This window comes from Bombus affinis, chromosome 7 (assembly GCF_024516045.1).
Source record: "Bombus affinis isolate iyBomAffi1 chromosome 7, iyBomAffi1.2, whole genome shotgun sequence".
Classification (NCBI taxonomy): domain Eukaryota; kingdom Metazoa; phylum Arthropoda; class Insecta; order Hymenoptera; family Apidae; genus Bombus; species Bombus affinis.
In genome coordinates, this window is record NC_066350.1 from 4,516,910 (window position 1) to 4,543,678 (window position 26,769).

Genomic DNA, 26,769 nt, shown 5'->3' on the forward strand with positions numbered 1-26,769 from the left:
TAAACATGGATAGAAACCAATATGGCGTTATCATAACAAAATACCCTAAAAATTCTCAGTTTGACATAGTCGCGATTTTTGAACTAGTAGATTCCGCAACTTAAAACTTACATTTTCAAATTCTACACGTCGAAAACTACAAAATTGCAAATAAAAAGATCTATAATTTTTAGACCACTAAAGCAAAATTCAACTCAAAATCAAATTCCACTTGAAAAATTAATTTAGTTCTATATATAAGCTAAGAAAAAATTAATTTCTTTGAATTTACTAGTAATAATATAAAACAATAGTGTGTACTTATTAAACACTGACGTTTGCAATATCTTTATGGTTTTTACTACAAGTTTTCGATCTTTCTTTTCTATGATCAATGAAATAAAAGTATTTTGTTTGTAAAATGTGCATGGTACTATCACAACAGTGTTTAAAAACGTAGAATTAAAGTTATATAAAAATGACACTTCTTCTGAAGCTTTCAGCATGGAAAAATCTAATAAAAAGATCATTTTCACCAAGGAATCAGATAATAACAATATCAAAATTCAATATTCATACGTCAGAATGTAACTATAATTTTATTAATCATATATATATAAATATTATTTGCTACAAATAATCTTAATGTTTAAAGTATATATTTTAATCACCTAAAAATAGGTTATTTTATCTGATTAATGGATATTTTTCAGATTCTTTCCATGGTGAATATGAAATGCAAGACCCAAAATCTGAAGCTGATATGTAGGTAAAATTACATATACATTCCTTATATATAAATATTATAATTCTGTCATATAAAAATGAAAAAATAAAGATTTTATTGTGTTAGGTCTTAACTAATATGATTTTTTAAATCTTATAGTGTTAATGTTACTTTTATTGATAAAATGGGAAAAAGAATACCTATAAAAGGGAAAGTGGGAGATAATGTACTGTATTTAGCCCATAGATATGGAATTGAAATGGAAGGTGCTTGCGAAGCATCTCTTGCTTGTACCACTTGTCACATATATGTACATCATGATTATATAGATAAACTCCCAACAGCTGAAGAAAAGGAGGAGGATTTATTAGATTTAGCTCCATTTTTAAAAGAAAATTCTAGATTAGGTAGGCAAAAACAAGTTTAACATATATAATATTTAACATTAACACATTTGCACTGAGGAATTTGGAGCTCAATCTGACACCAGAATCAGAGCATTTTAGCACAATCAAAAAACTCATACATGTGTAATCCAGGTTCTAGTAAAGGAATCTGAATGACACATATGTAACTCATCTAGTGCAAATGTGTAAATTTGATCAAATGTTGAAACAATTTTATATTTTTAGGTTGTCAAATTATATTAACGAAAGAATTAGATGGTATAGAATTAGAACTGCCTCAAGCAACAAGGAATTTCTATGTAGATGGCCACACACCAGCTGCACATTAATAAATGTTCTCCTTTGTATTTAGCTTAATATGTACATATTTTATTCATTCAATTAGTATAGTTGTAAATTTATATATTATATATAAAATGTAAATGTATAATAGCATAAATTGAATATTATGTAGCACATAAGTTATTTCTTTCTTTTCTTTTGTTTTTTTTTTTATATATTATATATTTTAGTGATCAATGATTAATGAAAACATATTTTCAGAATGTACTGTAATGTATTTCATAAACTTTTAGAACAACAAACTTGATTTATATGACATTTTGTCATGATACAATATATTTATTTCTTATACATTTGGATTATGATACATATTTTTAATTACAATGATACAAGATTTAAACATTTATGATATAATGAATCTGTAAATTAAAATTGTATTTGTTAATCTTGCAGCATTTACATTATCCATGAAAATACCCTATAAGTGTTTTTGCAAACTGATCGTTTTTGAGCACTGCCACTAATTTGTTTACATGTTTTCCATTTCTGGCAGGCACCACCTTTATGCATTTTCCCAGTTTGACAACTTTCACACTAACTTTATGTATACATATTCGTATCTATATGTGCATACGTTCCCACGTTCATTAGCTCGTTATATATGCTTACGCAACTTGCGCTTCTTTTCATGCATCCATACATATCAGTGTCGATAATTATTATCATCAACATTGTCATATAATTATCGTACAAACTATATTTATTTATATTTTCTGCACATTATTGATCACTATAATTATAGACACGTTATAATATCTCAGATCAATCGCAACCTACAGTCATACTTCATAAGTAAAAGAATTTAAATAGAAGTACATTCATACAATGTCATACAAAACTACACTGTGAATATGATTATATATGTATCTCTCATTTGGTATGAGTCATCACAACGGACTTATTGAAAAAATAATTTTTTGTACTTATTTGTAACTAAAAATGGGTCATGATATTTAATTAAATATTGTACAGAAAGAGACTGTCTACATTACATAATGTGTCAATGGAATACTTTGAATCAATAAAAATAAAAAATTTGTTTGATATCAAAATTAAACTATCGATTTTGTATGGCAGTAAACAATTTAATATTCATATAGTTTGCAAATTTTTAAATAAAATTCTTCCGAATTTTGTGAATTTGTAATTCTAAAGATCTTTATATAAAATTTCCTGTATAAAATAAATCCTGACTGATATTAATTGATTTATGATAAACGCATATTGTATATAGGAAGCCTAATTATACCACTTTTGTTGTATATCTCCCTGAGCTTATTAAATAAAAGTATAAATACAATTTTTCATATTATCAAAATGAAAGATCATTATTTTCTTGGAAGTATCTTTATTATAAGTTGTATTTAATACTCTCCTTCTCTTCTGTTAAAAGAATTAGCATGTACAAATTTAAATTTAATTTAGTAGTTATATGTACTATATTAAATGTATCTTATCTTATATAACACAAAACTGTTGCTTTCAAAACTAAGATCTATACTATATTTATTAGTGAGATATTAATATATGAAAAACGAATATATTGTAATATAAAAATTGACTTTATGAATAAGAGAGTGTTGCTGTCTAGAGATATTAAATCCATTATTAAATGGATATTTCTGCCCTCTGTCCATCTCTATTTAAATTTTGTAGATTTTTACAAATTATTTGTGAAGTAAACAAATATAATAAAATTATTATAAACATTAGGAAACCACAGCAATCATATATATGTATATATATATTAAAAAATGATATGAAGCTCAGAGAGATAAAATATTATGATATCATTAAATATAATCTTGAAGTAATCAACTCACAAAAGCAGATGTAAGATTTGTTATGCCAATGCAATTTGTAGTATTTAATCATGTCATATAAGATTAGTAAACTATAAGAGATATTTTAATATCTAATGTTAAATAAGAAATATAAAAAATATTTTAGATCGGATTAAGAGTAAAAGAGAAATAAAATAATTAAAACTAATTGAGATTAAATATGTATAATACATTATGTCAAATAATTTTAACTATTTGTTAATAAAACTACATTAACTGCACAGATATACAAGATTTATACATACATGACTTAAAATTTTCAGCATAAGACAATTTTGACATAAAAAAGTTTTAATTAATAAATGAACTAAACACATAAATTATTATTATTGGACTAGAAACGTAAGACATAATGAAACTTATTAAACAATAATAATGAATTCTTCTCTTTATGTATGTTTTTAAAATACATATTTCTCCTTTTAAATTAATTAAGTGTGTTTGCAAAAGTCTTATTAATCAAGCCATTTAGTAATTAATTTACTTTGTTATTCCAAAGCAGCATCTGACTTTATCGCATATGTATTAGAAATTGTATTTCAAAAATGATGTAAAAACACCCTACAACATTTAGATCATGTTCATTGATTCTATCTATCGTGTCACTTTAGAAGCTTCAATTTTAAATTATTAGTTTTTCTGCATTACCATTTATAATTATGTAGTATGAACCAGAAAACAACTACGCTTTTGTGTTGCGCTTAAAGATTTATAGCAATTTAATGAGATCAGAATTAATTCTTTGTCAACTAAAATTTGAATACAAAATATGGATTCTTAAAACAAATAAACCTTTAAAACCACACATTATGGTTTATAAAGCCAATTATTTATAAAGCATACATAATCAGATCATCGATAAGCGGAATTATTGCTAAAAACCAACCACGACCTTCTTTTAAAAATATCTTACTCTCCTAAATATGCAACAATGATATATTCATATCATTCAATTATTGTAAAATATATAGAATGAAACGAATTACCTCCTAATTACTAATGTAGTTAAAAAAATAATTAGGTATGCAAATAATACAATAAATCAGAATCTTTTAAAAAATGCCATATACATGTATGTATAGGTATCTTAAAGAACTATAATACACTATAAAATAGAAAGTTTCACGTTTCTGTAAACAATCTATTTTATGCAAACCAAGTTTACTATCCTTCAATATAGATATAGTTAGTTTTAAACTGAAAATATATTCCAATATACATAATAAGCCTCAAACTGACAATACATGTACTTAATGTTTCTTATACTTATTTTCATTGTGCATGAAGTAACAATAAAATTGGTAGTACTAAAAGTACTATGCTAGTAAATAGTAAATACTGATATTATTTAGCATTTAACACTGTGCCAACATAGTAGCGTAAGAAGTTCCATTTAACAGATAACTGACTATGTAGTTTATATAAATATTAATATTTTGTAAATACAAAGAGCACAATACAAAAGGTCCTTAAGAACAGAATTGCATGTTAGTGATATATAAACAAAATTATATTCTACTACATATATTCACAATCATTCCCGAATGATCGTATAATTTCTTTATAAAACATGATACAATTTTTAGTCATTAATTTCAATACATATTTGTGAAAGTGCAACTAGCTTTTACCAACCAGTTTGTGCTAATTACCAAAAGAGATTCAAAATCTGTACTTGAATAAAAATAAATTGAATTTGATTCAAATTACTTTTTCTAGTAAAATTATATAAAATGCCAAAAAAACAAATTTGTCAATATTGGCAATATTGGATTCAGATATACAAAAAATATACAAAATCTTACTTTAAAAACAAAAAAAAGAAAAATGAAGCTAATTTAAGTAATGTGTATAATTTCTTGTGTATAAAATTTTATACATTATTTTTAATTTTTTTCATGAAATTCGAAATACAATACAAAATACAAATTAATAAATAATATCTTTAATTTATTTATAATAAAATAAAAACTTAATTTATTTCTGTCTAATTCTCTTTCTCGATAATAGCAGCAGAATTTAATCTTATAATACAGCAAACATTTTCTTTATCGTTTTTATACGAGACGAAAACTAGCTTTCAAACTGGGAATAACGAATTACATTTCGTTTCTTGACTGAATTCTCACAGTGTGCACCATGTATCACAAATACTTGGTCAGTCCAGATAATATTATTATGGACCAATCATTCAGAGTAAATACTAAACGACGTCCATTCTCAAATTGTTAATGTACAGATGTGTCTAAATAATGCATTTGCTAATAAAATATACAAAATGTATGGAATATACATGATCTCAGAGCTAAATGCGATAATTTTCGCTCCTAATTTTTTGTTTCTTTTTTAAAAACAAATTATTTCAGAGATGACGCTGATGGATAAGTGCATGTACTGGAAGTTGTCTACCCCTTTGATACCTCTGGCAACGGCCCATACTCAGATCATGACATTCATACACATTAGCCACAGCACCGCGTGATGAAGAAAAGTTAGTTGATTCAACTGAGTATGAAGCAGAGATATCAAAGGGTTCCTCCAGTTATTCCATCGGATGGTGACGTCCTCCACACATTCCACAGGACGTGCCACACCAATGAACAGCTCTTAGTGGAGGATAAATCCACAAGCAAGGAACGATCAGTGATAATAATGCCAAACCAAACCATCTGCGTCCACATCCTTCTTCTGTACTACAACTGCACAATTCAATATTGATTTATAATGTATTCTTAGCTATGTCTTGATAATCATCCCAAAAGTAAATAATAACGATTTAGTTATTGAATAACTATCGAATACATTATAGATATCAAAAACCTACATTTGAAAGCTTCTTTATGATACAACTGAGAAAGTAGTTCTAAAGAATCGAAAAAAATAGCTTAGATAAACATATCAACAAAAATTTTACTCACCTGCAAGGATTTTGGGTAAAATCACCTTCAGCGTCACTCATACAGTGGTATAACATACCCTGAGCACAAGACAGACACGAAATTTTTGCGATTCCTCGTCTAATAGGATCAGGTGCGTATTCACAAGACCCCCTAGGATTGTGCTGCTCTGTGTACAGCTCTTGGCAATGTTTACATCGTAATCGGATATTACGTTTCATAGTATTTTTAGAAGGTTGGGATACTATAATATCTGGTTTCTTCAAAGAACTGCCGGTATTATGTCTATTTAATCGGTCTCCTTTATGATCACCGATGATGGGATATAAATATTCATGATTAAGCGTTGTGAGCTGCACATAAGAGTAGCTATCTGATCCAACATCTTCAGTTGATGCCAAAGGATGCTGAGATGGTGGCACTTTTATAGATGGTCCACCAATATAATGAATAGGTTTATGTGAATCAGGAAGATCTGAACACTGGGAATGATAATTGGACACTCGTACTATTCCATGAGGTGTATCCGATGAGGGACGTGGTTCTGGTGGTTCCACAGGTAAATTTAAAGTCTGTGAAATAAATTCAATTTTAAATGTGTTGATATATCTTATCTATTTCTTTTCAAAATAACATACCATAAAAACATCTTCATCCCCAACATCTAACGAGTTGCCATATAATGTTGTATTGGTCAACCCTAAATTATAGAAAATATATTGTTAAAACCTTATTTGAAGTAAACATTTATAAGTTAATATTTAAAATAACATTGGTATCCTTACCATTTGTACATTCCACAAAAAGTAGCAAAAAAATAAAATTAATAAAAATTTATGTCATTATATTGTAAGATATATTAATTCTATCGTTATAATGGAAGTAGATGCTATAGTTAAATTAACAATTTACCTTCTAACAATTCTTCAACAGCTGTACGAACACCTTTATCAAAAGCTCTTGCATCTGCAGCTGTTTGAAATGTTAATCCAAACTTTTTCTCTCCTGTCCTCCAGTGATGGAAAGTTGGCATTACCTTATTATATTCGAAATCTTTTTTAATTGTACAGCTAAGAACAACCTAGGAAAAGAAAATAACTCTGTATAATATTTTACAACAAATACACATATTACAATATATTTAAATTACTAATAAATATATTTATATATATATATATATATATATATATTACTGATTGATCAGTGATGCGTTTCCCATAAATAAGGTACTCATGCATCTTCTCAGTTGCACCAGGTGGAGAACTGTTAGAAGATCCATGACTTTGGGTATTAGTAACACTTGTAGTTGATACAGGTTGTATACTGCTAGTAATAGAGACAGTCGTAGTAGAAATACCAGATGCATTGGTATTATTAGACTGATGTCCACCTGAAGAAGTTGGTCTTCGTCTAACCGAAACATTTGCTAAACCACCGCCACTTAGAGGAACCCAACCACCTGAACTATCATCCCTTGTCATTACCTGGGCACGAACCCTCACCAAATAGTTACCACTAAAAATAAAATTTCAAGAAATTATAAAGTGACCACTAATTAACAATAACATTTTTTAACATAAAAAAAATTATTAGAAATTGCTTAAAAACTTTCTTAGAAAAATATTTAAAACTTACATATAATATTATTTAATGCAAAGTAAAAGCATATTTATGGCGTTTTATATTATTATTTTTATCACGAACAAAACTAATAATATATTTAAATATTAATTAACAATATTACACAGCTGTATAAAGAATTTGTTTCTGTCACATAAGGTTTATAGGAAATGAAATTTTATTCATAAATTTACACTTGGTAAGAATTATTGAAACTAATAAAAGATCGAGATTGGTTTAAAGATATTGTAAAAACGCGCAAGACCGACATGTACGCGAAAGCGAAGAATCGCTATTATGTACGAGATAGCAGATGTTACGCGCTGACATCGATTTAATGAATGAACGGTCACCCCTACACGGACAGAGGATAACACACCAACACTTGAATCGAAATCATACGTTTACTCGTGTAAATTTTTATAGGTGTTCAGCGATCATGACACGTTTCTAAGAAGGGAAGAATCGTTTGAAGGATCATGTAAAATTCGAGGAAATTGAAATGCAATGATTGATAAGTGTCGAAAATGTTGACAGGAGAATGAGTAGGACGAGGTCAGACAGAACTGTCAGGTGCCGCACTGTAAACGTGATATCAAAGGAGCACAAAACTTAAGCCATAGTCACGGACATTTCAGGTTTCGGAGCGGAACAATCGTCAGAAAGTATCACAGACATTGTAATATTACTTACTCCTCTGACGCCTCTGTCATGGTTCGAGCTGTCGAAGCCTTTACTCAATGCCCACTTTTTCCCACACTTCACCATTTTCGTTGCATTGAAAAGACATTCGGCCACGATTCTGTTTATGGAGCTTTTTTAGGCTAGTGCCAACCACAGGAAGCGCCCTAGTCCTCCTCCCTCTCGCATTCCCCGTAGAGTTCATCCCCACGCCCGACTCGAACTCGCAGTCCACGCCTGCTCCCTTTAGGTTTTACCGACCGTCGCTTTCGTTTCGAAAACATCTCTTTTTCTGTATCTTCTCCAATACACCTTCCACAATTGAAATATCAATCATTTTGCCAAAATATAACCGTACCGTATAATTTCTTTCGTTCCGATTCTTCACTGAAATCACAAAAAACTATACTGGCCAAAAACTCGCGCATCGACATTCACCCCGTAAAATTGACTAACTATATGCTAGCTATCGACGCTTTTACAATGAAAGCTACCGGTCTGCGCAACAGGATTCATTCATCGATGCTGCCCATACAGTCTTGTTAATAATTAAGCGCGCTAACGTCTCTATGGCGGACAATGTACGTTTAAGTTACTCATGATCCTGCGAAATTACTTTATTACTTATCAAATATTTCACTATAATCCTTATCCTCTTTTATTGTGTAATTTTATCATGCTTTAAACCTTTGAATTCTCGTGTGACATTATTTTTCCATAAAATTTACATAAAAATTATTTTGCATTATAATTTCCTGACTTTCTGATAAAAGTCTCTTATAATATTTATCTCATTTTATTAAACTATTATACGATTTCCTATATTATATCAAACATTAACGAATAATACCTACACGTTATTTTTAACTTTATATTTCAATAAATTATAGTTTAACAATTAATGTACATCACAGGATGTTACCATATATATAATAATGTCATATAATCTAATAATGAGTTATTTTATAAAACGCGGTATTGACTTTGTTACTTCTATCGGTTGATGTATCCTTATTTAAATACGTCCCTGAACTTGAGGCGTTCATTTTCCAGTACATTTATCTAGTCAATGTTAAACTGTAATTATGAATCGATAATAGAACAAATTTTTATTATATGTACCATATAATGCTTGATTTGTTTTATAGATACAGAATTCAATGATATTTAAAAAAACGTTTAAAAACTAATATACATACATGTATATGTATATATGCTATTTTCATAAAGAAGCTCAAGGAAAAATGTCAGTAATTTTAGTAGCGTGTTATATTAATAAAGTAACTGAATAGATGAAAATATCGATTTTATAGAACAATTCAAATAAAAAACAAAAGTGAAACTAAAACACTTTAAGTATTATAAAATAAATGAAAAAGATGTTTATTAATTTAATTAATTTGCTTCTTAAATTAAATTTATCTAAATAATTTTCAGACGTATAAAACTTTTAAACACTACATTTCATAATTGTTAAAAAAAGAAATGTCTATAGAGTATATTTAAAATACGATAAACAATGAAAATAAACAGTATACAATAGTATACAAATTCACGAAACAAATGTTAAATTATAGCAATATAGTTTTAAGTAACTCTTTAACTTATTTTTAAAAAATTAACTAATTATTACAATTAATGATCGATAAGTGTTGACGAAGTGAAACATACATACATTACTTCATCCTCATACTCCCACGCATAGAAAGAAACATTGATCCATATTTTTCTTTAGTTAAGTCATTTTATGTGTGTTTATTTTACACAAAACATGTACTGTGTAATATATTTTATCACGTAAAATATCAGAAAAGCTTTACAAGTATGTTATATCTGAGATATTAAAACTTCTATTTGTACCGCGTTGCATTATCAGTTACATTCGGGAAAACGTCTTTTTAAGTATTTCCGGTACTAAAAAGTTACTGGTATAGGATTTAACATGGATCTAACCATGAATCTAAGTTATCGGAGGTTAACCTTTAACAAATAGCGTTGCAGAAAACATAGGGAAATTTGATGGGACGATATGAAGAAATGTTGCATCAAATAGGTACAAGTCACTAAATCTATTGAAATTGGTAAATTTTCAAACACAAGATTACTTAAATCACGTTAAAGTTGTTTTGGAAAATATAAATTTAAATAATACGAGTGACCATGAAAATATGTTAACATTTGTGATGTTCATACTAAATTTTATAAATATGTAGTGACTAAAGTAAATAACAACTAAATGAATAAATGCAAACCGGCATATTTTAGAATCTGGAAATAATCGAGAGACGTTTACAGTGATATACAACTTGCTTATTTTTCCGGCAATTAATTTAATATTAATATGGCTGGCAATTTTTGGCAAAGTTCACATCAGTAAGATATTCTCATAAGCCCTTATTTTGCAATTTTATTTCATAATACAAATAAATACTTCATGCTTTTAGTCAACAATGGCTTCTAGATAAACAGGATTTAGTGCGAGAACGACAACATGATCTTTCAATTTTCACAGAAGAAGAATATCAAAAATTATTCATCTTTTTTTCTAATCGTAAGCTAAAGTTCGATTAGTCAATTAATCTAAAATGTTGTCAATGTGACTTAATATTGCGAAGATTAGGAAATATTGTTATACCATGAGTTCAATGTAACTGTATTTGTATCATTTATATGCATCACATGCTCATATATTTGTTTATTAAATAGTTTAAATAAGTATTTTCTGTACTTTTTCAGTAATACAAGTATTGGGTGAACAGTTGAAACTAAGACAACAAGTTATAGCCACAGCAACTGTTTATTTTAAAAGATTTTATGCTCGCAACAGCTTAAAATGTATAGACCCTTTATTACTAGCACCTACATCAGTTTTTCTAGCTTCAAAGGTAGAAGAATTTGGAGTTATTTCTCACAATAGATTAATTGCAGCTTGTCAAACTGTAGGTACGTAATTGTATGTATATTATATGTGATAAATAGAATAAGATAAATATCGAATGAAATAAGTCTATATCAAAGAAAAGAAATATGTGATGATTTAAGATAGTTATTATTTTATATTTCAGTAAAAAATAAATTCAATTATGCCTATTCACAAGAATTTCCTTATCGTGGAAGCCATATATCAGAATGTGAATTTTATCTTCTGGAACACCTAGATTGTTGTTTAATAGTATATCAACCATATCGACCTTTATTAATCCTCATTCAAGATGTAGGGCCAGATGAACAATTACTTACATTGGCTTGGCGTATAATTAATGATAGTTTACGGACAGATGTATGTTTATTATATCCACCACACCAAATAGCTATTGGTAGGAAAATATAAAAAGTACTTTAATAATAGATTGTATTATATCTTTTATATCATGATATATAATTGAAAATATTTTTAGGATGTTTACAAATAGCTTGTGTCATATTGCAAAAAGATTTAAAAGCATGGTTTGCTGAATTAAATGCTGATATGGAAAAAATTCAAGAGATCGCACGTTACATCATTAATTTATATGAACTATGGAAAACATATGATGAAAAGAAAGAAATTCAAAGTTTATTATCTAAAATGCCAAAACCTACACCATCGCCACCACAGCACTGACAGCAAATTCTTTTATCATCTAATATTTGGGACTGATACTCTATAAAAAATATTGAATATTTTTTCTTTCATTAAGTAAATTTAAATTACATACAAATGAATTGATTTATTTTGTTTATTAATTTTTGAATATTTCATCACATTTTTACATCATCTTTTTAAATAAAGCTATAATACATAAAATTATCTTGTATATTTTATCAAAATTATTTATATTTTATTAAATAGAAAATAAGTTTCAAAATTATAGATATTGTGTACACGCGGATAATCTGTAACTATATAATAAGAACAAAATTAGTTTCTTTTTAAAAATCTCAATATACAATATGTATTTGCTTGTGTAATTTATTACGATGAATTGTTAATTTTTATTTGGCAGTGATTAAACTTCTTCATTAAAATAACCTGAGATGTTAATAAATAATTGATACAAACTGATAAAAATTGATCATATTTATTTTTCGCCTTAAATGACTTAGATTTTTATATTCTTACACTTTTTTTGTTTTTCATTTATAATATTTAAATTTATACTTTATACACTTTGCGGCATATAACAAAATATTTAATGAATCATTTATTTTGCAAATATTAAAAATGAAAAATAATTATAATTGAAAATGAAATTTTACTATATGAATTGTTTGTAAACAGTAGTTTTCTAGCACTATTCTTGCTGTACTAACTGGAGCCTTTGGAATATCGTTTCCAAAATTTTTTTACATCGTCATGACCTGCTTTCGTAACTACTATAGTCCGTTTCCTACAAAAACAAAACATTTCATACTCTAAGCATTTGTTTATTTAATTCTTAACAAATATATATAAATAAGATATTTAATATAGAAACAAACCTTTCGTTTTGCCAAATTAGTACTCCAGTAGAAAGAGCATGATCTCTAAGGACTTCAAAATCAGTTTGAGAAAGAAATTGACTATATAAAACTCCTTCACTAAATATGAATCTATTTCTTTCATTTTCCCATAATTTAATTTGATCTACTATAGTTGGTGGTAAAACTGGAGGACCTGCTTCTATCATTTTACCATGAGCATGTTGCTGCAAATAACTGTTGATATAGCAGAGTTCAAATTAACTGTTTACTTTGATAGCTTAATATATTATATATTATATTATATATATATATTAATATAATATAATATAATTAATATAATATATATATATATATATATATATATATATATATATATAAGATAAGATAAATATATAAGAATTATTTCAATAAAGACATACCCTACAATTTGGGCAGCAGTAATTCCACTTTTCAGAGCTTGACGTACAGAATCTCTTGTTAATATTGACACAACCAGGTTTGGAAACCTATAAACAGAATAGTTTAAGCTTTTATATGAGTGTCAATCAATAGGGAGTATTTGACTTTTTCAAATACATACCTATATAACATCTCACAAAATAGTCCAAGTAAAGCTACTTGTAAATTCGAGTTTGTATAAGCATATACTCTGTAATTTGTTTCAACAACAATGTAACCCTCCTTCTCTGGATCTCTAGACAATGGTTTATTTTGTCCAGTTGCAATATTTAATGCTAATCTTGTGGGATAAAATCTAAACATATTTATTGAATATAACATTATTATTTATCTTAAATAATTAAAACTATTTTAATAAAAAGAAATGTTACATTTTACCTTCCAGCTTTTCGTTTTCTTTGATAAACCAAACCAAATTCTCTTAAATGTTGTAAAAATGTTGACAGACCTTCGGACATTCCTTCAGTACTGTAATCTTTACCAAGTGTCGAGAAATTTAATTGAAATAAAAAAGTAAGACATTCAACTAGGTCAAGTCCTCTTGCTTCTATTGTATCTAGGTATTGTAAAATAAAATACCACACCTACAATGTATTTAAAGTAATAAATATAGCATAAAATTTACATAGTTTTACTTTTATTTGGTAAATTTAATCTTAGTTTACTAACAGTATTAGAAGAGGTAATAATTATGTTTAGGTACCTGCGATGCAGTTTCCAATAACAAAAATTGAAAACCTGCTTGTGTAATAACTGGGCTTCCATCAGCTTCATCACGCTTCATCAAGCCAGCATGTAAAAGAATTCTAACAGCATCAGCAGATATACCTATAATGTAAAATAATAGCAATTATTCATATCAAAGTTCTAAAAAGATATATTTTCAATATCAAGATACATATATTTTAAAATATTTTTCATTAATATATGAAAGAATATATTCATAAATAATAACACTCTCTTTAATCAAAATAGATTACCTTCTTGCTGTTGTGAACCAACCATGTAATGTAAAACACATTCCCACCTTTCTAATGCATATGAATCTAAAAATGCAACATCTCTAGGTTTACTATCAGTTTCTAATTGGTTTGACATTGTCCATGGTTTTCCACCTCCCAAAAGAACGATTTTTAAGTTTTTCTTGAATGTAGTATTTAAAATCCATCCAGGTAGTCCACCTGGTATTGATGCTTCTTTCCATACATTTAGTTCATTTAGTATCAAAACTACTTTTTGATGTTCCTCAAAATGAAGTTTAGAACACCAGGAGGCAATAACCGCTTGAGGTACAGGTTGTTCAACAAATAATAATCGCATAACATAATGTTTTGCTATTACTGGCAATTCCCGAAACACAGCCAAGCAAATTGGAGGATTATGATATAATTTGTTTAATACTTCTGGTGGACGTGATTTTAAATATTCTTGAAGATTTTTACATTGCAATCCAGCTGGTCGTAACAAGTTTTTTCCACTTATTGTATTTGACATTTTTTATATTTAATGAAGAATTATATATAACATCGAGTAATACTTGTATTTATATTTATTATATTTAATATAAAAATTATCTTTTATTTGTATTTAATTTTAAATATAAATATATATTTATATTTATCCTTTTACATAGATAATAATATAAACTATCTTAACAAATCACACAAGTAATATTATACCTTATATAAAAATTACATTGCGTATGATAACTACAAAGTTAATATCTACAATCTCGTATCTTTTCTACAATTCACCGTTCACCGTTCTTGCGGTGCTTAACACTTAATAGCTTGGTTTAAGACATAACATAAAACATATAAAAGATACGCAAATTCATTTTAAATATTATTTTATTTCTCTTTAATCTTATTGGTTACAAAAGTAAGCAATTTCATATTTTTGCGTACTTCAGAAAATTATGATTATAGCTAAATTATTAGGTCAAAAATAAAATTCTAACAAAAGTAATACAATAATTACGTTTATTTTTTATATTTAATAAACTTAGAATCATAAACTATAGATTGTAAGTTATGTTGTGTGATCTTTCCAAGATTTTGGGGAATTTAGCGCGGTTGCAGCCTGTAACTGCTCGAGTTATAACTTCAAACAATTCGAAAACTAACTCAACGTTTGAATGAAAAAATAAACAACGAGAAAAATTAACTTGAAAAATAATTTATATTTAAAAATGAATATTTATAATAGATTGACTACTTTAACAAAGATTTGCGCTTTAATAAAATTTATTTAGACTCTGAGCTCAGCGTGACAGTTCTAACGGTTCAACGTTCTAACGATTCTCCCTATTCTTAGGTTGCAGAGTAGCCCATTTATCTGTTGATTAGCCAATTTATTTGTTATTCAATAAGATAAATTCTTATTAACTACTGCTAATAAACATTAATTTGATTGGAGTTTATAATATTAGAAAGCGAGCGATTTATGCCTTGGCAATGTTCTTTCCCATGGTCATGAAAATAAATGCGAAATTTGAGAGTGATCACAGTTGTTACTGATAAATAATTTTGACATTTAATCAATAAATTTGTTAAATAACTTTTGTTCGCTGCTTCGGCTACGCTGCTATGCAGTTAAATTCGTAGCGCTAGAATTTACCCTATTATCATACAAGATATTCACGTTAGAGGGAACCACAGATCTATACCAGTTCGTAATTGTTACATGCAACTAGTTATAAATTGGAAGTAGTGCATTTTGTATTTGAGTAGTGGTACGTTATATCAAATAGCATGTAACTTCATACAACAATAAAGGAAGTATTACACTGTGTATACTAACCTTTATAGAATATGATTTTGTAATGTCATAACAAAATGTATTCAATATGTAAAAGTACTCATCCGGCTACAGGAGTAGAGCACGCAATAACGTGTTACTTTTTTAATCGTTCAGAAAAATGTCTCGCAGTAGCCGGCGCAAATATTATTAGAATATTTCGTTTAATTCCAGATGTGGATATAACAAAGAAAGAAAAATACACAGGTATATTCGATTAATTATTTGTTATTTGAAATGAAACAGATTAAATAGCGTAGTTAAATATTGCTTTTTTTAGAATCGCGTCCACCAAAAATGAAATTAGAATGTTTATCTCAATATACTTTACACGGAAATGTAATGTCAATGCAAGCTGTAACTCTTGTTGGATCTCAAAGAGATTCTCTTTTGTTAAGCTTTCGTGATGCAAAATTATCAGTTGTAGAGTATGATCAAGATACACATGACCTTAGAACAGTATCTCTACATTACTTTGAAGAAGAAGAAATACGGGTAATTAACATTGTAATATTTAAAAAATATTTAAAACTTATATGTTTTAAAATAAAGGATAAATTGCAAATCCAAAACATGACATAATTATTTGTATCATTTTTTTAGGATGGGTGGACAAATCATCACCATATTCCAATAGTTAGAGTAGATCCTGAAGGTAGATGTGCAGTAATGTTAATATATGGTAGAAAATTAGTTGTCTTACCTTTCAAGAAAGATCCAAGTCTTGATGATGGAGATTTATTAGATAATTCAAAAGCGTTATCCAATAAAACTCCTATATTATCATCATATATGATTGTACTAAAAAGCTTAGAAGAGAAAATGGATAATATAATAGATTTACAATTTTTACATGGTTATTATGAACCAACATTATTAATATTATATGAACCAGTAAGGACATTTTCTGGGTAAGATTTTAAATATGTTTAATTGAACTTGTTTGATTCAACTTTTAATAAAATAATAAATATAATGTAAAATTTTAGACGTATTGCAGTTAGACAAGATACTTGTGCTATGGTTGCAATATCATTAAACATTCAACAAAGAGTGCACCCTATAATTTGGTCTGTGTCAAATTTACCATTTGATTGCTATCAAGCAGTACCAGTGAAGAAACCACTTGGTGGTACTTTAATTATGGCAGTAAATTCTCTTATTTATTTAAATCAAAGTATACCACCTTATGGAGTATCCTTAAATAGTCTAGCAGAAACCAGTACAAATTTTCCATTAAGTTGGTATTAAATAAAATATATTTCAAAATACAGCTAAGTTTATTAATATTTTATTAATATTTATTAATATCTTCTTATTATTATAGAACCACAAGAAGGAGTAAAAATAAGCTTAGAAGGTTCACAAGTTGCATTTATATCTTCAGATCGTTTGGTCATTTCATTAAAAAGTGGAGAATTGTATGTGTTATCCTTATTTGCGGATAGTATGCGTTCAGTAAGAGGTTTCCATTTTGACAAAGCTGCAGCAAGTGTATTAACATCATGTGTAAGCATAACGTAATTTAATTTAATTTTATTATACTTTATATAAAAACATCTTTCCCTGTATAAAATATCATAAAACTTAGGTGTGCATGTGTGAAGATAATTATCTGTTTCTTGGATCACGCCTTGGTAACTCACTGTTATTAAGATTTACTGAAAAAGAACCAGAAAATTTACAAAATACGAATGAGAACGAAATAATACTCGAAGAAAATGAAACTGAAGAAACTCCAGCAAAAAAAATAAAACAAGATTTCATAGGAGATTGGATGGCATCTGATGTATTAGATATAAAAGATCCAGAAGAATTAGAAGTGTATGGAAGTGAGAGAGAAACGCATACTTCCATCCAGATCACATCATATATATTTGAAGTATTTTTATATATTATGACAAGTAACTGACTGAAAACAATAAAGTATTACAAACATGCACTTAAATTCCTGCAGGTATGTGATAGTTTGTTAAATATTGGTCCATGTGGCAACATATCTATGGGTGAACCAGCTTTTCTATCAGAAGAATTCTCACATAGTCAAGATCCTGATGTTGAACTTGTTACAACTTCTGGATATGGTAAAAATGGGGCACTTTGTGTCCTTCAACGTTCTATTCGGCCTCAAGTAAATAATTGTTTTATACTTTGAATAATTTGTGAATTATTGAAATTCAAATATTTTACAAGATATGATAAAGATACTGTTTATATTTAAAACAGGTTGTTACTACATTTGAATTGCCAGGATGTGAAGATATGTGGACTGTTATTGGTACATTAAATAACGATGAACAAATAAGACCGGAAGCAGAAGGAAGCCATGCTTTTTTAATTCTAAGTCAAGAAGATTCAACAATGGTACTATACTTTCTATGTAGCCATAATTTTGAGTTTCTAAATATAGTAGTATATTGTTTAAGATTAAAATATCTTATATTTAGATACTGCAAACTGGTCAAGAAATTAATGAAGTAGATCAAAGTGGATTCAGTACACAAGGAAGTACAATATTTGCTGGAAATCTTGGTGCAAATAGATACATAGTGCAAGTTACTCAAATGGGTGTGCGCCTTCTACAAGGAATTGAACAGGTACATACAATGTTATTCCAATTGTACTTAAATATAAATATTCATATCACAATTACAGATTCAACACATGCCCATAGATCTTGGATGTCCAATTGTACATGCAAGCTGTGCAGATCCTTATGTGACATTACTTTCCGAAGATGGACAAGTCATGTTATTGACTCTGAGAGAAGGGCGCGGAACTGCAAAATTGCATGCTCAAGCAGCCAATTTATTATTCGTAAGTTTATAATGCCATTATGTGTTTACTATTGTTCTATTGTAGTATTTGATTAACTCTCTTATTTTATCCAAATTTTAGCGTCCTCAGATAGAAGCATTATGTGCTTATAGAGACGTTAGCGGAATATTTACAACACAATTACCTGAAAATGTAGAAGATGAAGCGCCTGAAGAAGAACATAATATAGAAGAACCACCTATTGTTGGTAATATTGATAATGAAGATGATCTACTGTATGGTGATGCACCAGCTTTTCAAATGCCTACACCATCACATACTAAAACATCCGAAGGGATATCTAAAAGAACTCCTTGGTAAGTTTATTTCAATTCAAAGTTATTCACTAATATTATATTAAATACATATACATATACATATTATTACATAACATATTTAGAATATTCAATTCAATATGTTATATTCTCTTCATATTAAAATATAAATTTAAATATATAAAATAAAATATAGATTTAAATATTCTTGACATATATAGGTGGCAAAAACATTTACAAGAGATAAAACCAACATATTGGTTATTAGTATATAGAGATAGCGGAACGCTAGAAATTTATTCTCTTCCTGATTTACGCTTATCCTATCTTATCCGCAATTTTGGATATGGACAATATGTGTTACATGATAGTATGGAATCTACAACATTACAAACAACGCCTGTAAATGAAATTCCTAACCCTGAAATGCAGGTATTGTAAATAATCTAATTGAATTTAATATTATATTTTAACATACACATAAAATTAAATAAAAAATATAATTAATTAATTAACTATGAACTATTAGGTGCGAGAAATTTTAATGGTAGCATTGGGTCATCATGGAAATAGGCCAATGCTGTTAGTACGACTTGATTCTGAACTTCAGATTTATCAAGCATATAGATATCCAAAAGGTCATTTAAAATTAAGATTTAAAAAATTAGATCATGGTATAATACCAGGACAGTTAAGGTATATATATATTTTTTAATTGTAGTGTTTTTATTTTCATGATTTGTAATTATTAATTTCTTTCATAGGCCAAAACTAAGGGATGAGGATATACCTATGATGAATGAAACTCGACATTGCATGATGCGTTATTTTAGTAATATCGCTGGATACAATGGTGTATTTATTTGCAGTGATTATCCTCATTGGATATTTCTTACAGGACGTGGTGAATTACGTACTCATCCAATGGGTATTGATGGTCCTGTTACCTCATTTGCACCTTTTAATAATATAAATTGTCCACAAGGATTTCTATATTTCAATAGAAAGGTATCATTATTCAGATTAATATAATCTATATTTTTTATTATTATGATTAATAATTATTATCTATTATAATTACTAAAATTGAGTTAGAGTGTAGGTGTACATTTTATATTTTAATTTTAGGAAGAATTGAGAATATGTGTTTTACCAACTCATTTATCATATGATGCTCCATGGCCTGTTAGAAAAGTACCATTACGATGTACACCACATTTTGTTACATATCATCTTGAAAGTAAAACTTACTGTGTAATAACAAGTATAGCTGAACCACTTAAAAGTTATTATAGATTCAATGGTGAAGATAAGGTATAAATAAAAGCATAACATCCAAAATAAAATCGCGAAAATAAAAATAACATTTTTGTTATTATTTTTAAGGAATTTACAGAAGAAGAACGACCAGAACGATTTATTTACCCTTCACAAGAACAATTTTCAATAGTATTGTTTTCACCTGTTTCATGGGAAACTATTCCTAATACTAAAATTGAACTTGATCAGTGGGAACATGTTACTTGTTTAAAGAACGTTTCTCTAGCTTATGAAGGTACACGATCTGGTTTAAAAGGTTACATAGTATTGGGAACAAATTATAATTATGGCGAAGATATTACAAGCAGAGGAAGGGTGAATTTTACTTTTATATGAAATGCACTAAATATATATTGGATTTTATTTAGAGTTCTATTTTATAGATACTTATATTTGATATAATTGAAGTTGTACCTGAACCTGGTCAACCTTTAACAAAAAATAGATTCAAACAAATTTATGCAAAAGAACAAAAAGGTCCGATTACTGCAATTACACAAGTATCTGGCTTTCTAGTGTCAGCAGTTGGTCAAAAAATTTATATTTGGCAATTGAAAGATAATGATCTTGTTGGAGTTGCTTTCATAGATACACAAATTTACATTCATCAAATGTTAAGCATTAAAAGCTTAATTTTAATAGCTGATGTATATAAATCTATTAGTTTATTAAGATTTCAAGAAGAATATAGAACATTATCTCTTGTCAGTAGAGTAAGTACAAGTGTTTTTATAATTTTGTATTTCTTCAGTAGGGACATTTTTAAGAGAATATCTTTCTCAGGATTTCAGGCCAGCTGAAGTTTATACTATTGAATACTTAATTGACAATACTAATTTAGGATTTCTTGTGGCTGATGGTGAAAGTAATATGGCTTTATTTATGTATCAACCAGAATCGCGAGAAAGTCTTGGAGGACAAAAACTGATTAGAAAAGCTGATTTTCATCTTGGACAGAAAGTAAACACATTTTTTCGTATAAGATGCAGAGTTTCAGATCCAGCAAATGATAAAAAGCATTTCTCTGGTGCAGATAAAAGACATGTTACTATGTATGGTGGGTTCAACTTAAAAATTTTTTTCACTTAAATATTTAAATAGATTTGTAATAATTTTATTTTGTTAGCATCACTTGATGGTAGTCTTGGTTATATCTTACCCGTACCAGAAAAAACATATAGAAGACTACTTATGTTACAAAATGTTCTTGTAACGCACATTTGCCACATTGCTGGTTTAAATCCCAAAGCATATCGGTAATTATTATATTTAAAAAGGTTATTTATTAACATTTAAATAATAAATATTTGTTGCAATTCATTATTTTTTATTTTTTTTAGTACTTATAAAAGTCATATTCGAACTCAAGGTAATCCTGCAAGGGGAATTATTGATGGTGACTTAGTCTGGCGTTATTTTTATTTACCTAACAATGAAAAGATAGACGTAGCAAAAAAGATTGGAACACGTGTACAAGAAATAATAGAAGATCTTACGGAGATAGATCGACAAACGGCTCATTTTTAAGATAGTGCCTTTTCATCATTTCAAAAGAAGAATACTTTAAAGATTCTTCCATTTGGTTCTTAAATGGTGAAAAATTTAACTGAAAGAATATTTTTCCTGCTCCAAATAATAATAGTTACTTATATTTATACTTTTCATAAAACATACATGGTTAAATTAAGATTTTTGTAAACATAGTTGAAATTGAAATATAAATCATTATAACGAATGTGAGTGTATATAAATATTAGGTCATCCCATAAGTTCGTGCCGATTTTTGTGTATACATTTCATATTTTAAAGAAAAACAAGAGAACTTTTATCGAGACGAAATAATGGCCCTACCAGAAAAATGGGAAGAAATTACAACGAGAGGGAGATTACATTTTTTCATGAAACTGAAAGGTATGTAAACAATCTTAACATATATAACCGCTCGAAAAACGGCACGAACTTATGGGATGACCTAATACATTAAGTAAATGAATTTTGTACAGATCATGAATGTAATGTTTTTTTAACTTGCTAAATTCACGATTTATTTTGTCAAGGAAACGTATACAATATTAATTTAGGCAATAAATTTTTATAAAGTTTGAAGTACATTTAAAATCTTTTCTATATTTCTATAACTTGGTATAAATTTAAAATATACAATGGAATCAGCAGTACAGGAACTTGCAACTCAACCAAGTCGAGAATCTGTTAGACAAAGCATTATGTTACGGCGATTAACGAGATTTGAATCTGCACGATGTATGTATAATTTATAGATTATAGGTATATAAAATATTATACATTACTATGAGAGAGGAAGGTTGATTTCACATACATAAAAATGTATAGGTGTGTAAACGTGTATGTACTGCAACATTATATTGATCAAACAATTATTGAAAGCTAATTTCATATATGTATGTATGTATATAAAAGAATGTAAATAAAATATAGTTTATCATATAACTTTTATGTAAGAGATACAAAAATATAATGGCGCAATGTAATATATTATTTTACTATTATTATTATTATTTAATTTGTACTGTTTGCTTATTCTAATTTTATGTTATACATTTTTCATATATTTTCATATCTAATACATATTTTTTATACAGTGCCAGTTTCAGAACCAACATTGCTGGAGAAAAGACTGTGCGAAATATTTGATATATTTGATACTGCAAAGACTGGTGAAATAGACGTTAGAGATTTGGGAACCATTATTAGGGCATTAGGATGTATTATCACCGAAGCAGAATTACAAGAAATACAAGTTGAAGTGGAAGATGTAGTAAACAATTGTGTGCCATTAAATAAGTTTCTAGAATATATGTCTAAAGCTATTAATGAACGCAAGTAAGTTTCTTATAAATTTTAGTTTTACTAAAAATACAAAATTGTGACTTGTGATATTTACATTCTTGATATATATATATATAATCTCAAAGCTATTAATTTTGAATTTCTATTTAGATTTAAACCAGCAGAACCAGAAGATTTATTAAAAGCTTTCCAATTATTAGATCCCGAAAATCGAGGGTATATTATGCGAGAAGATCTAGAAAAAGCAATGATGGAAATTGGAGAACCATTTTCAAAGGAAGAAATAAGTAACATGATGGCTATTGCATGTGATCCACAAACAAGAAAAATTAATTATGAACATTATATTAACTTACTGCTCGTATGTATTGATACCTTTTAATATATGCTATTATATTTATAATTTTATTACACAATACCTATCACAAAAAATGGTGAAACTGTTATATTCAAATTTAGATGTAAATGAATTGAAATTGAAATGTGTAATTAAAATAAAATATAGAATATTCTTCTATATTTTTTATACATAGGTAAAAATACCTGATGAGATCAATGTATATTCCATTATGGATGCATTGGATGCTGCTAAATTAGAAGTCATGCCTAAAAAACCTAGATTGGACAGTCTTTTATTAACTTACCAGACACTTGTTTAACACTAATTTGATCAATACAGTTGTGTAATTTATTGAATTAACAATTTATTAAAGGAAGTACAATTTATTAAAAAAAGGTGTTAGTATTAAAGTAATTGTAAAAGTATAAAAAATATTTCTTATTTTTTCTTTGAAAGGACATGTTAATTTTCACCTTGTATGCATGTATTATTATATATATAATACGTATCACAACATTTTAATTTTATAAGTTAGAAAATATTGGTGGATCACCCTTGGTAGCTTGTGATACAGCGGCAGTTGCAAAATCTTCACTTAGAAGCATACTTTGATTATACATGGCCTGTTAATATATAATTTAGAAAAGATGTATAAATATATATATAAAAATAATTGTTATTGCAGGTGGAAAAATATTGAAGCTTACAATATGATCCAAACCCTCCTGAACAGAATGATCTCTTGAATAAATTAAACTTAATTTTGAACCTTGCACTGCAACTGGACTCTTATTTGCTATCTCTTCTGCAAGTGCAAGTGAGCTATTTAATAAACTGAAAAGAAAAGGATATATCTTTAACTGAATTACTTATTCTCAAAAATAGCAAGAATCTCATTATCTTGTTACTTGTATAAAATATAAACATTTTTTTACCTCTCTTGATTATCAAGTAAACGACTCACAAAACCTTGTTGTAAAGCTTCAGCAGCTGAAAATTTCCTTGCAGTATAAACAAGTTCTCTTACTAAACTCTCAGAACCTATAATTTTTTGAAATCTTTGCAATGTACCAACATCAGCAGCCATTCCAAAAGCAACTTCTTTTATTTGAAACCATGCATCTGAAGAACAATAGCGAATATCTGCTGCAGATATCATATCTACACCACCTCCAATGCATGCACCATGTATGGCTGCAATCACTGGCTTTGGGCACTAGAAGATAATTTAAAAAAAAAAGGGAAAAGAAATATTAATAAACGCTGTATAAGTAATTGAAAATTAACTTTGAATACATTCATACAACCTTTTCTATTGCAGTAAAACTTTCTTGATACTCTTTGATCCTTAATCGTAGAATTTTGGATTTTCGTGCAATATCTTCATGTTTTGCCAAATCTTGACCAAATTTCATTATATCTTGTAGGTCAATACCTACAACATTTGTCTAGTATTAAATTCTTTTTCAACTATATTGAATATTTATAAAATGAAATATAATACCTGCACAGAATGTTTTACCAGCACCTGATAGAATTATTACTCTACATTCTGGTTCTGAAGCTAGTTGATCGAAACAAATCTTAAATTCTCTGTACAATCACCAAATTAAATATATCAAATCTCAGATGTAACTAAATTAAGATTTAATAGAAATATATACCTCCACATAGTATCATTTAGCGCATTAAGCTTTTCAGGTCTATTTAACTGTACCATACAAATCCATTTTTTGGGTACTGATATTGTTAAAGTCTTATATTTATCAAGATTTTTGATACTAGAATAATTCATTTTGTAAGCGTATTGAATTCCTAAAAAAGTCATATATTGTAGCTCAACATTCTTAAAAAAACACCTGTTACTATGAGCAGTTCAAAGTACTAAGCTAAAATTATAATTTATATGTAGATAGTTTAAAAATTAGTTTTTAGTAAAATTTATTAGTCCGTTGTATAATTAATAGAATTATAATATGCTCTTACGTGTTTTTACGTTTCCTAAACAATAGCGTGTTGTATTTAGTAGAGCCATACTTGTAAAATAATACGGCAATAATAAAGAGTAATAACTATTAATTTTATATTTTATAACTATTTGTTACAGATTTATGGTGATTTTCGAGAAACGAGAACGTGGGTTGGTACTCGCGGGCGCTGACCTGCACTACTTGTCGAAATAAGGGAAATATTCAAATAAAAATCTTTCGTTTTACTAAAATGAGTAACTTTTATTTGTAAGACCGTAATAATTTTTAGAAGTAGTTTTGTATAGTGCCTGTTTACGTATTAATTGACAAAAGTAAAATCAGATTGGAAGCCATTATAGCACATGCATGTGAGTGCAAAGTTAGCTAACGTATTGTTGGTTGTTACATTTGCATGTAGCAACGATCTTGTGATACTTCGGATTTGCTTGATTCCAAACTTCGGAATCTCCAAGTTCTAATTTTTCCATCGCTGTATTACACATTGACCTCTGGACAGTTTCCATATACATTCTATTTAAAAAATTGTAAAACATTTATACGTGGTGACAACATTGCAAGTATACATATTAATCTTTTTAGATTACTAAAGCTATATGTAAGACAAGGATACGTTTACGCGATAGCGTAACATGCTTTTAGAGATTTATACATATAATTTAAATATGAAATTCAGTCTCTTGATATATTACACGTTTCGTCTTTACAATCTTGCGTTTTATTTTGGATTTTTTCAGGAAAAAGGTACGTGGATTGATGCTTGTGACTCAAAAGATTTAAAAAGATTGATATTTCCAAACGATCGTTTATTCCAACTTGTACTGAAAGGAGTTAATACTTAAAAGTAAAAAATTGAATTGAATTTAGAACCCAACTTTATTTACCAAGAAATATCAAGAAATTCGGATTGTTAGTTCATGCGTTAATAAATAATCTAAAGTTGCAGCTTAAATCCTGAGAAAGATTACACGAAAGTTGTCGAGGATAAGATAACAAGAAATT

The 26,769-nt window shown here is 27.9% G+C and overlaps 7 protein-coding genes across 14 annotated transcripts; 4 read left to right on the plus strand and 3 right to left on the minus strand.

The window, feature by feature from the left end:
* The first annotated feature begins 12 nt into the window (after positions 1-12).
* Positions 13-1,574, plus strand: LOC126918538 (adrenodoxin-like protein 1, mitochondrial). The gene is made up of 4 exons (XM_050726554.1): positions 13-566; positions 693-744; positions 866-1,113; positions 1,339-1,574. The coding sequence occupies exons 1-4, from the start codon at positions 458-460 to the stop codon at positions 1,440-1,442; spliced, it is 513 nt and encodes a 170-aa protein (XP_050582511.1). The 5' UTR covers positions 13-457; the 3' UTR covers positions 1,443-1,574.
* Positions 1,575-1,698: 124 nt separating this feature from the next.
* Positions 1,699-10,332, minus strand: LOC126918526 (sprouty-related, EVH1 domain-containing protein 1). Of its 3 annotated transcripts, none has more exons than XM_050726534.1 (7): positions 10,173-10,332; positions 8,510-8,884; positions 7,390-7,711; positions 7,109-7,277; positions 6,835-6,860; positions 6,218-6,768; positions 1,699-5,998 (listed from the first exon to the last, which is right to left on the minus strand). In XM_050726534.1, the coding sequence occupies exons 2-7, from the start codon at positions 8,527-8,529 to the stop codon at positions 5,842-5,844; spliced, it is 1,245 nt and encodes a 414-aa protein (XP_050582491.1). In that variant the 5' UTR covers positions 8,530-8,884; positions 10,173-10,332; the 3' UTR covers positions 1,699-5,841. The 3 variants fall into 3 exon arrangements, with proteins under 3 accessions (XP_050582491.1, XP_050582490.1, XP_050582492.1); XM_050726533.1 differs by having other exon boundaries at positions 6,835-6,896; XM_050726535.1 differs by lacking the exons at positions 8,510-8,884; positions 10,173-10,332 and adding an exon at positions 7,832-8,171 and having other exon boundaries at positions 6,835-6,896.
* A 98-nt stretch (positions 10,333-10,430) lies between these two features.
* On the plus strand, positions 10,431-12,548 carry LOC126918531 (cyclin-C). 2 transcript variants are annotated; one of them, XM_050726541.1, is made up of 5 exons: positions 10,585-10,870; positions 10,942-11,048; positions 11,234-11,440; positions 11,563-11,814; positions 11,896-12,548. In XM_050726541.1, exons 1-5 carry the CDS (start codon positions 10,839-10,841, stop codon positions 12,099-12,101), a joined length of 804 nt encoding a protein of 267 aa, XP_050582498.1. In that variant the 5' UTR covers positions 10,585-10,838; the 3' UTR covers positions 12,102-12,548. The 2 variants fall into 2 exon arrangements, with proteins under 2 accessions (XP_050582499.1, XP_050582498.1); XM_050726542.1 differs by lacking the exons at positions 10,585-10,870; positions 10,942-11,048 and adding an exon at positions 10,431-10,550.
* Positions 12,543-15,397, minus strand: LOC126918525 (general transcription factor IIH subunit 4). Of its 3 annotated transcripts, none has more exons than XM_050726530.1 (7): positions 14,380-15,397; positions 14,103-14,227; positions 13,778-13,983; positions 13,521-13,694; positions 13,360-13,446; positions 12,959-13,174; positions 12,543-12,892 (listed from the first exon to the last, which is right to left on the minus strand). In XM_050726530.1, the coding sequence occupies exons 1-7, from the start codon at positions 14,891-14,893 to the stop codon at positions 12,886-12,888; spliced, it is 1,329 nt and encodes a 442-aa protein (XP_050582487.1). In that variant the 5' UTR covers positions 14,894-15,397; the 3' UTR covers positions 12,543-12,885. The 3 variants fall into 3 exon arrangements, with proteins under 3 accessions (XP_050582487.1, XP_050582486.1, XP_050582489.1); XM_050726529.1 differs by having other exon boundaries at positions 12,543-12,867; positions 14,380-15,395; XM_050726532.1 differs by lacking the exon at positions 12,543-12,892 and having other exon boundaries at positions 12,972-13,164.
* Positions 15,398-16,141: 744 nt separating this feature from the next.
* LOC126918516 (cleavage and polyadenylation specificity factor subunit 1) lies at positions 16,142-22,288 on the plus strand. Its single transcript, XM_050726498.1, has 20 exons — positions 16,142-16,405; positions 16,479-16,693; positions 16,802-17,109; positions 17,188-17,438; positions 17,526-17,707; positions 17,790-18,080; positions 18,156-18,329; positions 18,425-18,562; positions 18,646-18,795; positions 18,854-19,015; positions 19,097-19,332; positions 19,512-19,722; positions 19,820-19,986; positions 20,055-20,298; positions 20,419-20,604; positions 20,677-20,925; positions 20,994-21,323; positions 21,394-21,667; positions 21,737-21,866; positions 21,951-22,288. The coding sequence occupies exons 1-20, from the start codon at positions 16,237-16,239 to the stop codon at positions 22,135-22,137; spliced, it is 4,254 nt and encodes a 1,417-aa protein (XP_050582455.1). The 5' UTR covers positions 16,142-16,236; the 3' UTR covers positions 22,138-22,288.
* A 471-nt stretch (positions 22,289-22,759) lies between these two features.
* LOC126918536 (dynein regulatory complex protein 8-like) lies at positions 22,760-24,625 on the plus strand. 3 transcript variants are annotated; one of them, XM_050726549.1, is made up of 4 exons: positions 22,760-23,116; positions 23,232-23,472; positions 23,590-23,800; positions 23,973-24,106. In XM_050726549.1, the coding sequence occupies exons 1-4, from the start codon at positions 23,107-23,109 to the stop codon at positions 24,096-24,098; spliced, it is 588 nt and encodes a 195-aa protein (XP_050582506.1). In that variant the 5' UTR covers positions 22,760-23,106; the 3' UTR covers positions 24,099-24,106. The 3 variants fall into 3 exon arrangements, with proteins under 3 accessions (XP_050582506.1, XP_050582507.1, XP_050582505.1); XM_050726550.1 differs by lacking the exons at positions 22,760-23,116; positions 23,973-24,106 and adding an exon at positions 24,465-24,625 and having other exon boundaries at positions 23,157-23,472; XM_050726548.1 differs by lacking the exon at positions 22,760-23,116 and having other exon boundaries at positions 23,157-23,472.
* On the minus strand, positions 24,105-26,122 carry LOC126918528 (delta(3,5)-Delta(2,4)-dienoyl-CoA isomerase, mitochondrial). Its single transcript, XM_050726539.1, has 7 exons — positions 25,766-26,122; positions 25,444-25,594; positions 25,284-25,372; positions 25,087-25,214; positions 24,715-24,995; positions 24,487-24,613; positions 24,105-24,402 (listed from the first exon to the last, which is right to left on the minus strand). The coding sequence occupies exons 1-7, from the start codon at positions 25,812-25,814 to the stop codon at positions 24,304-24,306; spliced, it is 924 nt and encodes a 307-aa protein (XP_050582496.1). The 5' UTR covers positions 25,815-26,122; the 3' UTR covers positions 24,105-24,303.
* Positions 26,123-26,769: the final 647 nt, after the last annotated feature.